At 26.2% G+C, this 19148-nt stretch overlaps 1 protein-coding gene across 3 annotated transcripts; it reads right to left on the minus strand.

The window, feature by feature from the left end:
- Nucleotides 1–12212, minus strand: Gs2 (glutamine synthetase 2). Of its 3 annotated transcripts, none has more exon segments than NM_001160376.1 (8): nt 1–838; nt 1805–1944; nt 2024–2223; nt 3502–3630; nt 3739–3884; nt 4341–4502; nt 5477–5670; nt 12116–12212. In NM_001160376.1, coding segments are annotated over 7 exon segments (1113 nt in total). In that variant the 5' UTR covers nt 5664–5670; nt 12116–12212; the 3' UTR covers nt 1–689.
- Between the last annotated feature and the right edge of the window lie 6936 nt (nt 12213–19148).

The raw sequence follows: 19148 nt of genomic DNA on the forward strand, positions 1-19148 counted from the left end.
TTTTTAGATACTTGTATAGACAATCATTATATTTATTTTTAAATACCTAATCATAACTCCCATATCGATATCTTCATAACATATTATTATCATCAACCTATTATCCTATACTAGGAATAATTATTGTATCAATTATTATTCAAAATAAGTTATAATTCAATATTGACATATATAAATTATAATTATAATTTATAGGTACCAACAGGAGTAAGTTACAGGTACTGTTTAATGGTTTCGCTATTTTTATAGGATTATAATATAATAGTGTTTACTGATTAGTGAAACAAATAAATCAAGTCATTGGTATATTGTTTAAACAATTCATAATTTTAAATTAACAAAAATATAATTTTTCACAAATGATTTTCCCCAAAAATAAATTGTAAAATAAATTTGCACAAAAATAACAGTGGGTATACATGATAACAAAACCATATAATAAACCATTTGTTAGTATAAATGTATAAATAATAAAATATGTAAAAATCAACATGTCTTTTTAGTGACACTCATTAAAATGCAATATTGTTGTTGGTCTTGAACTAAAATTAAAAAATTGTAACATAATATTATGCAGTGCCTAACAATAGTTCTATAATATTTTAAATATGAGATAATGTTTTTTTTCCAAGGTGGGGCGATATTTATGTTTATCTTGTTGGGTAGAGGTTATTATCTTAATATTTCCTTTATTCATTTAGGCACACGGTGCGTACAATGACTTCGGTCACTCTGTATGGGTCGCAGTTGGACGATGGTCTACGATCTTCTAAGTAACCCTTCTTCTCTTCGGCACAGCCACGAGGAATACGAATACTGGCACCACGGTTAGCCACGCCTAGAACAATAACAAATACTTTTTTTGATATTTTTTTTACAGATGATAATGTTAACTTAGCATTACAACTCAGTATCAAAGGCTGAATTTAACCAATTTATGAATTAACTTTTATTTATTTTGGAAAAAAAAATTATGTGATCTTATTAAATTTTATTTTAGGAAATGTTTCAGTTAAAAATACATGTTTAGTGTGTATGCGAATTATAACTTTGAAAAAATATAAGTTATTTTTATTATATTTAAAAAACAAATTAAAAGATTTAAAACAAAAACTCCAGTCAAATATATATATAGCATAGATTCACCAAGGATTCCTTTTTTTAAATGATGCAGTAATTCAAAATCTATTTATTTTAATTTTTAAATAATAAACCTATTTTAAGACAATATATTATGTACATCAACATTTTCAAAAAAAATATCCACTAAATAATTTACAGTAAAAATGTGGGGGTCTCATTTGAAAAACATTTAAGTAGGACAAAAAATGTCAATAATTTTTACAATTTGTCTTAAAATAGATATATTTAAAAATGTCAAAAATTAGAATTTGAATTAATTGATTATTAAATGAAAAAATGTGTGTGAGCAGCTTGGTGCTTGGAGCTTCACGCTATTTATTGGTAGCATTTTATTTTAAATTAGATATTAAATTATTGTGTATTTTTTTAATAATATATTCTTTTAGAACATATTTAAAACGTAGGTATATATAGGCAGTTTTTTTTGTTGTTTTCAATGTATATTGTATAAAATAATTTTTTCAGCTGTTTAATAGAACTTTTAAACATTTTCTAAAACTGTTTTGACTTCTGCAGTTAGTGCGCATTTGTGTACTATGTGTAATATTATAGGTGTTTAAATGGAACTTTTTGAAATATTCTAAAACTTTTTTGATCTCTGCAGTTGGTACGCATTAGGGTACTAGGGGTAGTACTATATTAGGTACAGCTAAGTACTAACCAGCCGAGAAATCGTGAATGGAAGAAGTTTCGTGTCTTCCGGTCAAACGACGCTCGTTATCTTTGCCTTCGTTGGGATCGTACGCCTTGATATGTCTCATATGTTGTTTGGACAATTTGTCAATAGCCTTTTCGATTTCACTAAAACAATAATTAATCATTTAGATTAAAATGTTATAAAACAATTAAAAACAAATTATCGATTTAAAGTATAACTTACATTATTCCATTGTTTTCTCTCATAGCTTGTGTTGAGAAATTACAATGTGCACCTGCACCATTCCAATCTCCTGGTACTGGTTTTGGGTCAAGTGTTACCACAATGCCAAACTCTTCGGCAATACGGTGCAGCAAGAAACGAGCCATCCATAAATGATCACCAATGCTAATACCTTCACATGGTCCAACTTGGAATTCCCACTGAAATATGCGATTTATTTAATTGTCTTACATACTATAATATAAGTCGACAATAATATATACAATTCAGTTTTTAATACATTGATAATAAAATAACTGTAGCATATTATTAGGATTTATATTCATAAATCATAAACAAAAAAAATGTTATGTAATATTAATCTATGATGTTTATTCTGGGTGATTATTTAACAGTAAACACTAGCCACTCATTGCTTAAAATACTTATTTATTTAAAGTCTCAACAACAAAGGTTATTGCCTTACAATATTTGCATTACAAGGTTATAAACACTTTTAGTTATTACTATATCATGAGTTTAAGGGTGTATAATATAGAGAATAAGAGAAAAAAAGACAATATGCTGAGATAAGGTTATACAGTTTAGTTTTTTGTAGAAACATTATGATATTATTGGAGTTTTCAAGGTCAGGTCCAAGTACTTTATAAAGGTGATCCGGGATATTTAGTGATGTTCTGGTTAAAATATTTTATATTACACAGTTTGAAATCATCACAAAACAATATTTTTTGAAAAATTTTTAGCTATTCTTATTGATATCATGTTTTTAAGTTTTTAATTTTTTTTTAATAAACAATTTCTTATTAAAAATCAGAAGCTGTTATTGAAAATATCATATTTTTTTCAAATAGGTTACTATGTTGTTTTTTAATGAAATCATATTGTATGTAAAACTGAAATTGTCTTAAATTTTAACACTTTTTGGGATAATGAGTAGACATTTATTGTTAAAAGAACTGCCTGAAAAGTGTAAAATGTTTCAATAATTTGATTGCATATTTCTCAGGTGTCTTGAGCAGTGAGTAATACTGAGCAAACAGTACACACATTTAAGTTAGTACAATTAAGTATAAGAAATATTAAATTAAAAAGAAGTTTAATGTTTTTGAAAGAAGACTGTCTTCAAAAATTCAATTTGGAAAGAAATTCGATTCAAATTTGAGCGATATAATTTACGCAGTTTTAAAATACAACTACAAGAGGGCCGAGACAATAATATTTACAGCGCGTTCAATCTAGTGAAGGTTAAACGGGTTTTTTACGATAAAATCGACGTGTTATAATTACCAATAAAAAATTCGAACAGTCTACGTTTAACGCTGCAGACAGCGTTGTTTATACATAGTATTATACAACGCCTGAAAAAGGTAGGTATTAAAAAATATGTAAATTATAAATTTCCGCACTGGCGAACGTTCGTAAAGCCGTAAATGTATAATATCAATGAGCTTGCATAATGTATATTATATAGGTACCTGAGCTGGCATAACTTCGGCATTCTCTCCAGATATGTTGATTCCGGCATACAGACATGCACGATAATGAGCCTCCACAATGTCACGTCCGTACACTTTATCAGCGCCAACACCGCAATAGTACGGACCCTGTACGCACATAATTTCAGTTTTTACCAACGGTCGCAAAGAGACTATATTAAAATGTTCCATGACATGTATACATCACATCCGTCACGACGTGTATACGAAACGTACCTGGGGACCTGGGAATCCAGTCTTTGGCCATCCGAACGGTTTGCCGTCAGTGTCGAGTAACGTGTATTCTTGTTCGATACCAAACCACGGTTTTTGGTCGGCAGCTTTAGTCATGGCTTCCAAAGCGGCTTTACGGTGATTTGTACCTATAATTATAAAAAAAAAAATACATTTTAATGAAATTTCATATTATTGTGCTGCGTCAGGAGTGTCGGCGTGTCATATATATGCCGTTAACCGGCGGTACTAATATCCATATAAATATAGTTACATGCGGTAATAACGATTTTTATATTTTATGTTGAGACACTCGTAAGATCATCGGGCCGATTATTCTAATCGTTGAAAAATACACGTAATATACACATTCACTGTTTTAAGAGCACAGAATCAGTATCTAATATTGAGTATTGCCAATATTTGTAGTAAAAAAAATATGCGTGTGATAAAAAGTTATCCACGATTTTTGACAATAGTTTTCTCGGTTTTTATGGCAAAAAAAAAAATGGTGAAAGTCGGAATCGGCCATATTGTTCTTACGAGTGTCAATAGTTTTTAATAATTTGTTAATATTATACCATAGGTATCATATTTTTTATTACCAGTCGGAGTGTGATCGTGTTTGTACGTTTCGCACATGACAAGTTTGTTTGGTGCCAACCTGAACGGGTCGTTAAAAATGGCCACTGGATATAAAAATGTATCCGAGTTTTCTCCTTGAGATTGGTACGTAGAGCTTCCATCGTAATTCCAAACAGGGAGTTCTGTATTAAAATATCAAATGCCAAATATTAAAGTTTAAAATGAGGTAATCGAGTACACTTAAACCATATAATATTATATTAAGTAGGCGGACCATTATTTTCTTTCATCAATTTATTTTGGTAAAATATTATTTTACCTTACCGAAATATACAACAATTTAATTATAAATTATTAAACAGTAATAACCTATATTAATTGAATGAATATATTTATTAATATTATTTTCATAGATATTTTCTATTCTCAATATTGCTAAATAAAAATAATATTTCAATCACAGTAAAATGTAAATATACCTACTATAGGTATTACTTTTGTCTATTTATTACAAATGAAGAAAGGAGTACTTATATATAAATTTATAGTAAATAGATTGATTGATGGAATATTTTTATTTTATATTATTATCCGATTGCATGTTCAAAACACGATTAATATTCATTTTTTTCTATTCCAGAGTAATAATTATGATTAATCGATCAAATATATACGTTTCAATGTTATATTTTGATATTTCATACTGACAGCTATTAATTGTCATTTGTCTGTTTTTGTTTGCGAATTACAATCAAGGTTAGAACAAACCATTTAGTCCTTGACTATGAATTGCCTATATAATAGGTTATAAACGACTACGTCAATTTACTGCAATAATTCTATTAGTATTCACACGCAGTGAACATAGGGAAAAAAACAAATTGTATATTATGTTTTAACAGGATATCCTAATTCCGCTGACCCACCCAATATAAATAGTGACCTAAAAACATATAAATTTAAAATAAAAAAAATATTTAACAATTAGATTAACTAGTCAGATATATGGTTAGTACACTCTCGACGGGATTGATTCAAATGTAATTTATATGTATTTATGTTTATTTTTACAACGTTGTAATTTATAATGTATATAGTGTATACATTATACATAGCAGATAGTTATAATATATATCGAATTAGATGTACGACATACCTTCGGGTTTTGTAGGAATAAAGTCTAGTGTTCTAGACTTGGCTCTAAGATCTTGTCCAGTTCCGTCAATCCATACGTACATGACTTGCACCTTATCCTTTGGTTGGGGCAGCTGTTGAAATCTAGCCGCAACAGCTTTGTTGATAACATAGTTGGGAGAAGTTTCCAATAATCCGTTTCCCGGCATGGCTGAACTGTAAAATGCATTAATTGTTAATATTACAATGTCTACCGATACTTGGACTGAATAAATAAGTATATCCAGGGTTATTCTGACAAAACTATGGTCTATGATGTTTATTTAGAAACTGTTACGAAAACATAAAATATAAATGATACATTTTTAGAAAACTATTTTTCTAAATGTCAATAATAATAATGATAGTTATACAATAACTTTACTTTTGTGTAGGTATATCTACCCATACATATTTTATTATTCGTTAGAATATGTGACCTACATGGCAATGCTATTGCGTATAAACTTAATATAATATAATGTATATATATATTTTTTAATACTATTCTAACAAGTTACAGGTGAAATGTAGGTAGGAACGAGACGATTGCACGACATATGTTTAATTCATTGTCAATATTACACTTACACAACTACCTTACTAACTATATTATATACATGCGTATTTAACTACGGATGACCTAGAGATGTGTTTTTATGATCAGCAAAAAAATAGTTTGAAACGTGTAAAAGCAGTAATTCGATGATAAACAAAACGATTACCTATGATGACTTTATATTGAAGAAAATGTTACAATAATATATAGGTACGTCAGTGATTACACCTATACCTATGTTTACTCACCTTAATTACGCAAATAAGTGGTTATTAAAAATGTATTACTTTTGTGCGCGCCGCAAGTAGGTATAAAGATTAAATTTAGATAGGTATAGGTATAGTAAACAGGCAATATAATTATTGTGCGTTTTATGTTTAAAATTGGTTGTTATAATTTGCAATGTATTTATACTCACTCTCTCTCACACTGTCTGTCTGTCTATGACGATGAGTTGAGGTTTTTCACAAATCAAAACGCACGGAATGACTACTATTTTCCATTTAAGAAACAAACGTTTCGTCGGGACCGCGCAGAACTGGAGCACGAGGAGAGATACTATAGTGGCGCCAGTTATTGATTGGGGTGAATTTCAGTATATACGAAGTCCAAAGCCGACCAAAAGTGACTGGGGCGGAATTGCTTATAATATCGTACGATGTTTTACTATATATGCACACAATATAATAATATGCTTATATGCGCGTGATTGTTTTTCATCTATACAACAATAATAATTGCACTCAACGATAAACGAGTGTAACAATGACGTGTTTGCAAACCGTTAAAATTGTAATATATCAAAAATATCCTACAAATGTATATTTAACCTAATGATTTATTATCAAATAACGGTATAACATAATTAGGTATATTGTCGTTTACTCGTTTAAATAATTAGTGAATTACGTGCAATTTATTGGACTTCAGTGAGTTTGCAGCAGCAGTTGTTTTTGAATAGAAAACACTTTCTCCTGATTATTGCGTATTATGTTTGTTTGTTTGAAAAATTTTCTAATTTTCAATTAGATAACAAATATTTACATAAAGCCCAACCACATAATATATTATATGCCATGAAAATATATTTTTTCCCAGTGTTTTTATATTTTTGTATTTTTTTGCAAGTCTAATAAATACTTTAAGTTTAGATGGTATGTATATCTATGTATATCTATAATCTATGTACCTATAAATATAGAAATAATATACTACTATATAATATTGAATGATAACTAATTATCATGTTATATCATCGTGTTTAAGCGTTTTAAAACCGGTTTCTTTTTAGTGATGGTAAAAACTAAAAGAGGATTGTATGTTTAGCAATACCAGTTAAACTAGTCACGAGCAAAAGAAAGCCCTACAGGTATAAAGTAAAAATTGCAATTAGACAACACTGTAGGTACAAAATTCGGAGTACGTAAACAAAATATACGATGGGTTATATTATTACTATGAAATATCAACACACCATTTTTCTAACACGCAAAAAATTCATATCTCGCGTCGGTTAGCATCAAATTGCATACAATTTTTGTATTAATTTTAATTTTAAACACATCAAAAGAAATTACCGATGTCTACGGTTCCTATTGGATTTGAATGATGATAATTTATGTATTTGATTATTTCTAAAGATTTTTTAATACCATATTATCTGTTTATTGTTTAATTAAACAGAAAAAGTCTGATAAAATAACAAAATATGATTTTAATTATAAACGAACCCAATCGTATAAGAAATATTATAATAAGCAGGTTATAAGGTTAACTAAATGTATACTATAATATTATGTCTAAACTCTAAATGCATACATAAAATGTAACAATACATATCTTAGAGTTTAAAATTAAATAACGATTACGTAATATTATAGGTCCCTATATTTGAATTAAAAGTACAATTCTTACTTGACTTAGATAAATAAATAATAACTATATGATGATATATCATATAAAAGTAATTCAAACGTAACAAACGTACTGTTTGTAAAAATTTAAACGTAGGTATATAGACTATATAACAAACGAGCAGAGGATAGCGAACTGAACTGAATAATATTTATCTAATCTAGTCTATTTATGATATTTCATAATACACAACAAACATACACATCGTACATTCATATATATGATATATTATATAACATTCAATAGCCTTAATGTAAAATTATGACGTCAATTTCCAGGTTTAACTTTTCATATTATTTTCTTGCGATATATTATATTAATAGTAAAGTGATTATCTGCGAATTATTTTTTTTTATAAAAACAAATTTTCATCAAACGTTAGAAATTTGAGTAGATATACTCTGTATACAATATAAGGTAGAACTTGATCACGAAAAAAGCAATAAAGGTACACCAAAATGTATTAAATATTATTTACGGCCCCGGAGATTAAATTACTTGTTGCGTATCATTTAGAAAAATTAGAGGAGGTAGATTTCAACAAAATATGTTTTTAAAAAAGAGAAAATTGCTTCTTCTACCCAAGAGAGGAATTCAAGCACAAAATTTACTTTTTTAAAAAAATTATTCTGAAATGTATTTGTATCGAATAATTTCCAATTTCACGCTTTGTGTAGAAAGACGATTATACAATGTATTTACGAACTACCTACATATTATACATTATTATGTCATTATCATGTTATATATCCGTATGCAAGTTGTATCAAAAGATATAATTATAGAACCTATAACAATGTGTATTATTGTAATAATTGCAGAGTTAAGAATATTTGTCAATTTGTTCATAAATATGTTTATATATTATTATAATATTTATCAAAGGATGCCACTTATAAAAGTACATGTAGAACAGTAATACATTACATTACACAGAACATGCCTTAGATTAAAAAATATTTAATTATAAACAATATAATATCACTGTCCAATATAGATTCGAATTACACATTGAACATTTGATATCCCAGCTACTGAGACTACAGAATTGTCGTCATTTTATAAGTTGATTTATATATGTAATGTTATCTGTTTATGACTTTATAACGAAATGCAAATTGTAATAGGTAGGTACACCGCATTAATAACAGAATAAAATGACGAAATGTGTAATCATAATGTGGTCAGTTAGGACATACCTATATAAGTTATCACCGAATATATTTGTCTACAAACGTAAATTTATAATCAACTTCATATTATTAGTCATTACTATAATAATGAACATGATGTTGTGACGGTAAAAACCGATAATATAATACAATTAATGAATATTGACTAGGCACCTATAGTATATATGATTACCTATAGATATGGACCTACAAGTTTTTAAATTGCTCAACATCTCAGGTTTTAACACCGCCTACCTGTTATGTTACAAAACAGTAAGAAGATAGATAGATAAGCAATACAAAAAAAATGGTCCTTCAAAATATGAAATTTATCCGGTTTTTATTGTAATATTAATAAAATATAAATAAAAAATGCACTAAAACATTATTATAACCTATAAATATCATATACGTTATAATTGTACATTAAAATTATAAAATATAAATAAAAGTACCTAATAAATAATTAGTTATCTAGTATCAAAGTTCAGTGAATTAAAAGTATTATATAATAATTAATGGGCACTACAATGTGTGTTTTTTGTAATATTTATGCACCTATGTATAGGTATATAGCGTTACAGAAATAAAACTGAAGGTGATAAACATATTATAATTAGAAGTATAATATAGTTTTAAAGTTTCCAATGTTGTTAACAAATGAGTGTGCTATTGCCTGTTTAAATTTGACTGTTTTCTCTTTTTAATAATAATTTTGAAAATTTTTTAAATAATTCTAAAGCACATAATATTTAATCATGTCATATCTATTGACGAGTTGTATCTTTATAATAATATATTAAAAACAATCTTAGTACCCACAAAAGTGTAAGAAAAAAAAGACAAGCATATTATGGAGAATTGTTATAAAAATGTTTTTTTGATTTATGGTCAATTACTTAAGCTATATAACAATACCTAAGTACTGTAAATTATACATAGTAGAAAACCAGTAAATGTCAAAATCTTACATTTTACAAAATGAAATAAAAATAGTCTATTGTACAAGTATTTATTTATATTATATAATAGTGTTTTTTTTTCAATTCGTAATTAAATATACTTAGATATCAAATCTGTGACAAAAGAAGCTCCATTCAAATTAATCCTATTTTGGCAATTTGAACTATGGATTCTATTAAAAGAGTATTAATTATTCACAAAAACGATAATGGTGTACTAGAAATATCAATTAAAAATAATGATAAACAAATGACCAATGGATATTACAATAATAATATTTTTGATAAGAAACTGATGGTAAAATATGTGTCTATTATAAAATATGTTTCTGTACGATTTTAAGGGACTCGGTTATATTGTATACTTTATAGTGGAAATCGGTTTCCCATGGCAACCAGAATATAGATTTTTCAGCTTGCCCCCAAATTACCTGTTAACGTTATGTGAATGACAAAAGCAAAAACCTTCGTTTATAACATCATATATCATAATATCATATGCTAACAAGTAACAGAACAGTCGAAAGAAAGACAATTTATTGGGGTTTATAAATCTTACAAATTAAAAAATCAATATACGTAGGTACACATTGTACAATTTATAATTTATATTAACATAAGAAGCGAAAATATATATAAGTCATTACGACTGTTAGAGATATTTGATTCTTTATCGTCTACAAATATAGTGAATCTATATATTTTTACCATAAATCATTAATATTATCGATCAGCAACTATTCAATAATTATACTATTTATACTATTATAATAGTCCAATGACTGTGTATAATTACATCTGTTGTTTTGGTTTAATTTTAATTGATCAAATTAAATAAATATTCGTGACATTATAAGCTGACGTATTTTAAATTTGTATTACGAATAAACAAGTTATAATGATATACAAGTTTTATTGTTAAGTTCATACTAGGCAATGATTTCAGACTTTTAGATTAGATGTTTATAATTTTTTTTCTTGCCAAATATAATTTCATAATTTTATTTCAGCATCACGCATATTATTAAAGCATCCTATTGATTACAACTTGTATTAATCGTGTAGATATATAGTCGTGATTCGTGAATATTTGGGAACCTAATATCTTGCAAGGTGGTAAAAAACCGTGGTTGCATTATATATGAAAACATATATGGAAACCAGGTACTATAATAGGCCTACGTGCCTATAATTTATATTTTGTACACAAGCTCAATAATTAAAATACGTGTACAACAGGTTTGTGTTGTAATATTTTTCTAACTAAAGTACTACACCCTTTAAATACATACCTATCAGTTATTTATTTAGATATATTTTTTCAGTGAAGACAAAAATCAATTCAACAAAAACCGTAATAATTTAAAAAGAAATCAAATTTTGTATCAGATTAATAAAATATTAGATTGATCATTTCAATAAAACCATTAATACATATTAGTAAATTATAATATTAGGTTTCAACATATACCTATTATTTTAATATAAACCATAACATGATTTAAGTGTTATCATTTGAATTTAGTATTTACTGTTTAGTATAAGAACACGAGCATGTGTACATTTTTTTATTCCACACAACAAAGAAACAAAAAAAACGTTCTTGAACTGATTTGGCTTCAAATAATGAATACAAAATAAGTGAGTTCTGAGTGACTATGTACAATATAATCCCTGGCTCAATGCCAAAACAATATAATTCTATTTATAATCTATATAATCATACTATGAAAAAATAGAGACGAATAGTTATGTTTGATTTTTATATAAATATTGTATTATATTATTGAACAATGTCGATTATTACCTAGCTTTAAAGTTACAAACGTTTGCAATTTCTCAAATATAATTGTATTTAAGTATAATAATAAATAATATCATAATGTTTATTATTTGTATGTGAGTATTAAAATATTTTTATAATTTTCTAAAGCTTATAAATACAGATCGATTAAGTAAAAGTGTAATAATTATTTTACATAATGTCTAAATACAATATTTCAGTAGGTACTCACGATGTGTTGTGGTGATGTTTAACTGTGAACGCGAAAACGTCGACTGTCAGGTAGTAGCTAGTTTGCGTCCTACCAAGAGAAGAACCACTTGTAGATTAAACATTTCATTTATAAAACAAAAGTGCAAGCGTAGAAGCGCATTAATTACACACAATATAATATGGGGGATATATTGGTAATAGACAAAAGAACAATATTTATTAATTTGCCGTAATTAATTTAATTTACAACAATTACAATAATTATTAGTTATTACTTGTATAGGCAATACTATTATTTATTTTAATATTTTTAAAACTAAAATGGTGGTTATTAACAGTAAAACATTATTTTTAGAAATTTTCCGTTTTTTTTTTACAATATTATTAATTTTTAATACATAAACATGTACTCAATTCCTTATTTCTCTACTATTTTCCTTTGATTTCAGCTATTTTTTAAAAGTGTTATTCACAATTGTGGTAATATTTTAACTTTTAACTTTTAACTATACGACAATGTTATATTTATATTTAATTTTGATTCAAAATATAAGCAAATCCGATCCCTGTATTAAATATTTTATTTAAGTTTACAGATCAGCTATTCAATTTTACATAAAATCATTTTTTTTTTTTTTTTTGATAGTAGGGTCCTCTATAAAATTAGTGGGGCTCCTATTTCTAATTTTTTAGATCCATTCATAGGTCATAATGTTGTACCAAATCTTATGTTACTTCTAGAATATTACTAATTATTAACCTACATTATATTTTACCTAATAAATAATAAACTTATATGACAAACAAGTGATATAACCAATAAGTAAAAACCATGTTGTTGTAAAATTACAATTTTATATATTCTTTAGTTTATTCATTCTCAATTAATAATATTTGCTTACAATTGCATATATGTGATATTTTGTGTAGGTTTATAGTATTTTTATAAAATTATTTGACACCATGAAGTTATTAATAGATCATCATATATATATATATATATATATATCAATTATACAGTTTTAAACATATCTAGAAATATAAGAATACACTCGATTTATAAAATATTATAATACTTTAGAAAATATGTTTATGCTTGGTAAACTATATTATTGTATTCGCAATGTCAAATATAAATTATAAATTCTAAGTTTAAATTACCTATTTAATTATAATATTATAAAAATAAAGGAAAGAATAAAACATACTTATTTATTATTTTTCAAAAAATTACAATTATACTTAAGGATAAATCATTGGATTTTGTTATTCATTTTGATGTTTAAGAATTTGTTAAGTAACCATTTTAGATTCAAAGCGTCTAAATTGGTTTTACAAATAGGTATATATTTTTTATTTATTTTTTAGTGTCATCACTCATCACGTTTTAGAGCAGAAAATGCTCTGATTTCCAGCTATGAGAATGATTTCTGGTAACAAATCCAGTCAGTACCTAACAAGAACTTTTTGGGGAATCAAAATAAAATGTTCAGTACTTTTCAAAATAATCGGGAAAGACTAAAACAAAAAAAATAACTGAAAAGCGGGAATATTTACGACACTAATTTTTGTCAAAATTGATTTTTGTTTTGTTGTTGTAATATACATAAAAAGTATCTTTTTAACCACAGGTCATCAAATTTTTACCAAATATTTATACTAGCGTTTTCCAAGCTTGATATTATTTTCAAAATATTTTTGCACTTTTGAGCTATTTGGAGGCACATGCAATTTTTTCTAAAATTGTTGCTAAAAATGCTTTTGGTTGTATAAAAAGCTTGTCAATACAGCTTCAATATTTTTAAAATTAGTTTAAATCATAAAAATAAACAAATTATATTGTAAAATTTTTAACTTTAATGGCCAAAGACTGATCATTTCTATACAATATTAAGTTTCCTCGCATAAGTTTTGTAAAAAATATTAAAAACACACAAGCACAATTATTTGTATAGACATTTGAAGTTCAACTTTTAATGAAATCGGACTTTTATAGTAACAAATTTTTTGTAGGTATGTATTAAAATATTTTTATTGAATTCAAATTTAATAGGTCCGTTGTAGAAAACTACTCAAGGACGAAGTGCAGTCGATACAAACTTTAAATCAGAGCGGGTTCCCTAGTTTCTAAACTTCACATATAGCATAATATTATAGCATTTTGTTAAAAATTGTACGGAAAAATTAATGAATTTCTTCACTTAAATTTTAAATTGAACTGTCCATGTTTAATTGATGCAAATTAAAATTTTAATTTGTACGTCAGAACTTAATTATTATATAGGTACGTGCCTACTTTTAGTCGTTTTAGCATTTATTATAGTTACAATGAACGACATTATTATTCTATATGTGTAATACAATTCCATTCATTTAACTAATGTACCTACATTATATTAAAGTCCCATAAACACTTACAAGAATAATAGGTTTAGACGTTTAGTACATTTACCACAGAGATGTTTTTTTGTTTTTTACGTGAAAACACTTTAGTATAGTAGTTTTGAAAGTTTTTTAAAATTATACTTTGGTGCTTAGTATGACAGTATGTACATGTAGTAATTTACATAATATACATGAAAGTAGACAGATAACATGCATAATACCTACATTCAATTATTTTATAACTGTAAATACGGTTAATATGTTATATAATAAATAATAATACAGTTATACCCATTCAAGACAAATTCAATATAAAGGGTAAAGCTGTCGTTTGTCTGAAGTCAAATAGCTTTAAAGTGTATGCAGTACCTATTTAAATCAGATTACATTTTGTTGAGGATATTCTTGATAGTTTTAATTTTAAACAAAAGACTAGGTACCTATATATGAGTTGTACTTGTACCTGTTAAATGTATATTATTACTGCGTATAATAATATGGAGATGACTATTTATATAATTTTATGAATGACAACAGAGATGTAAAATGTCGCTCAGAGCCTACTGTAGTAGGTAGTATACTGTAGTATATCGCCATTGAGTAGTTCATTGCTGTACCTAATGGATTTGTTAAATTTGAATTCAATGATATATCAATGAATACGATGATAAATGATTCTGATTGGAGACGGTCTGTGACGATGTTCATTAAAATTTAAAATTCAAACGCTCGTATTAAAAAATTAATAGAGACTATGTATTTTCAATATTATATTTGAATATTATTGTAAGAAAAACTTTTTATTCTATTAGATGTTCGAGAATTTTTACACACAGACAAAAATTGTATTGTACATGAGTCGAATAAAAACTAAAAAATCTCGACAACTTTAAATGCCTAATTATAGACAACACAAAAATAGCCAAAATGTTATTATGTCTTGAAAATGCATATAGGTACAAACATTTATTGGGAATTTTAAATCCATACGGTTATTCATTTTTGAATTGCAACAATAAAACAAAATTAAATATTTCTTACTAGTTTATTAATTACTAGTTTTGCGTATAAAAATGTCTGTGTTTATTTGAATTTCCCCCCCCTGATTGTTTTGAAAAGTGTAAGTATTCGAAAATTTCTACTTTTGACTCCCCAATTTATAAACTTTATCTAACATTTTACCAGAAACCTGCCTCAAATCTGAATATCAGAGAATTTTTTTTATAAAAATGTCTTTAGACACAAAAAAAATATAAATAACAAAAAAAAAACATGACACATCATTGTAAAACTAATAGGTTTATATTATTCATTGCTACGTCCAGAATCTAAAATTTAAATATGCCCAATTTCGCGCTATTTTTTAATTCCTAAACCCATTTTTTTTACCTTTTTTCTAATAATTATCTGATATAATTTATTTAACAACTGTCCACATTTTCAAACGGATTTCTTAGTAAGCAGTTTAATCGTTATATTCACTGCCTACGTAATAAAATATTAACGGTATCAACTACCTAAAACTTACTATCAACACGATTCTTGTGAAAACTACACCTGCCCACCTTGCATAAACTACACTTGGTATCTAATCAATGAATTTTATATTATTAGTTAACCTACTTATACGTCATAATGTATTCGATAATCAATACCACAATAGGTGGTGGTTATTAAAGTACCTTCTTCATTTTTATTTTTTAAATTTTCACAGATATTAATGTTATTTAATTTCATTTGAATTATTATCAATACAGAAATGTAATTATGGCATTTGTTTCTAAGTTGTAACAAACTATATATAATCTACTCACTACTGATTATGTTGCTATTATTGTTAATTGTTATTAAAAATGACGTATGTTTGTAATATATTTTGTATGATAGGAACTAAATATGTGCTACATTTAAAATCATGAACTTATACAATATAAATTAAATTAGAAAAAAAAAATACTTATTTTAATTTTTAATATGGTTTCAACTATCAAAAATATTTTAAAAGATTTTATTTATTGTGGAAAATGGAATGGTTAATACATAATTATAAACTCGGTCAGGTAAATATCAAGCACTATTTGGTTCTGATAATTTTTCCTAAATCTTAAAAAAGTGAAACAAAATGATTGAAAAGGGAAATCGTTGTGTATTAAAATTCTTAGTATATACCCCACACGACCTGATTTAAACTGTGAAAAATGTAAGAAAACTTAAAAATAAAATACGAAAATAGCTAAGTATTAGTGACGGGCAATGATATAAATTTGTGCATCGATATGGTTCCGATTTTGCCAATATTGTATCGCGATATCATAAGGTATCGTAAGTTGTACGATATCTATATCGTATCGAAAATATTTTTAAATTATTTTAAATATTAGCTACCTAGTACTCATTAGACATTAGTTGTTGTTAGTTATTAATTATTACTTACTAAAATTAATAATTAATATAAATAAATAAATATAAATATTGAATTAATAATTAATATTTATTAATTCAAAAATTTGCTTTACATTTCTAATTGAAGACAAGAAAAAAAACTTGTATACTAAGCATACAGATTAATGAATACCTCGCCTGGCCTCCTCTATACATAGAACAGACATGACTTAATTATTAAACATAACACATTTCTCTCGAATTCAAAAAAAAAAATATATTTTTGAAGATATTGAGATTGTTCCCTTGTGGCCGCATCGCGGTGTTCTCAGGATATTGTTAATAGATACTTAAAAATAGAAACAATTTGCACGCAATTCACGCATCACATGTATGCATATCTATAATGTAAAAATAAAAAAATAAAAATAATAAAATCTTTAGTCGAACCAATATAATTAACTCGTATTGGTTTTTTTGGGAACGCTTTAACTATCACACCATATACATATTATGTCTAATACTAATTACTTTCCAATCAGCATAATTGTCTAAGGTATTTTAAAAATATGTAACGTTTTCAAATGATAGGGACTTTTAATTTGTATAATGACCTTGGTTTGATTCATTAATTATATGGTATACACATTATAATATACCTACTTAAGGGTCATGAGTAACTAAGGTATTAAGAATTTTTTACTGAGAATATTTAATTATAATTACTTATATTTTGTTTTTATAATTGATAACGTTTATCACCAAAATTATGATTGAGTATACACTATTTATGGTCTACATGAATATCAGTTCATACATTATATTATTATGTAAATAATGACGAAATCATTGACAATTTGTGATGACTTGAATTACCATTTGTTTTTAATAATTTACGCACAAACTCAACTAATTTTAGTGTTGTTTTTTCTAATAAATTATTATAAATTCATTACAATTAAAATTTAAAATAAATAACTATTATGACTATTTTATACTAGGTACCCTTAAATTATTTTTGTTTTTTTACTTATTGGTATTTGGTATAAATAATTTATACTTGTATACTAAGTGAAGCGCTAATACACGCCTAGCATACTACATAGCAGGTTATTGATACGAATGGTGTGTATAAGTACCTACTTAGGTAGGTATCTGCAGTTATTTATTAAGAATTATAAATTACATATATGGCTGAAATGTAAAAATATAGTCGTGAATATTTTTAAACAGTAAATATCCAATACTCAGTATAATATAATATACATAATATTATATACATATATTATTATGAATTGATCTTGATATTAATTTAATATAATATCAAGCATATAAATTAAGAAATGGATACCAGAGATTTATAATATATATTATATTACGAGTTTTTCTTAATTTTCTATAATATTAAAATAGGTATGTACCATACGCTATTATATGTAGATTAAAAATACTATATCAAAAATATGTACTGCATTCATACATTTAAATCACCAGTATATATTGGACAGGGGTATATTATTGATCATCAAAAATTTATAATAGCGTTATGAGAAATAAAAATAAGTGTAAGCGCATTATAAAATTATATACCACTATACATATCAGTAGTATTTAGGAATTTTTTATGGAGGAGGTTGAGCTTATTTTCCTAACATATTTAATTGGGAGCTCTACTCCCCACACCCTCAAGCATTATACTGTAATAGAAATTCAGGCATAAATTCATTATTTTTGACCTTATATCCTTCCAAAATTTGAAAATTTACGTTTAAACACATACGCACAACACTATATTTTACTGCCGCGCACAGCGCCTATAACTAATTTTGATTTTTTTTTTCATGTACCTATCTATATAGTTAAGTATGCTGAAAATTAGGTGTAATAAGAATTTGGCAGTAGGACTTAGTTTTGAAGTTTTAGCTATTCTATAATTCCCTGACTCCTTGGACCCTCCACCCCGAAATAATGCCGCTTCCAGGCTTCCTACCAGCTATATAATAATATGATTACCTAAATGACAACAACATTTTTTTAAATGATATCTATAATGTAAAACTGCATGTTTATCATTGTAATTTTATTCAGTTATCAGTAGTTCAGTGATTTTAGGTATAGACTATATTATATTATTTAAATTAATTAGTTAATTTATTTACACCTTAACGCTCAATCATAAGTAAAACAGAAAAAATTTTTTTTTGTACCTTATCATAATTAGGTGCAAAATAATGACTGCGATTTAAAATAATAAATGTATTCGGGGAGCCTTGCCCAGTCGTTGC

Source organism: Acyrthosiphon pisum, chromosome A1 (assembly GCF_005508785.2).
Source record: "Acyrthosiphon pisum isolate AL4f chromosome A1, pea_aphid_22Mar2018_4r6ur, whole genome shotgun sequence".
Classification (NCBI taxonomy): Eukaryota; Metazoa; Arthropoda; class Insecta; order Hemiptera; family Aphididae; genus Acyrthosiphon; species Acyrthosiphon pisum.

Excerpts from the sequence above, each read along its gene's own strand:
- Gs2 (XM_029486021.1), bottom strand. Across the intron at positions 3,885-4,340 it reads ACACGATCACACTCCGACTG|GTACAAATCACCGTAAAGCC; the intron begins GTAATAAAAAAT and ends TTATAATTATAG. Across the intron at positions 3,631-3,738 it reads CTGGATTCCCAGGTCCCCAG|GGTCCGTACTATTGCGGTGT; the intron begins GTACGTTTCGTA and ends ATGTGCGTACAG.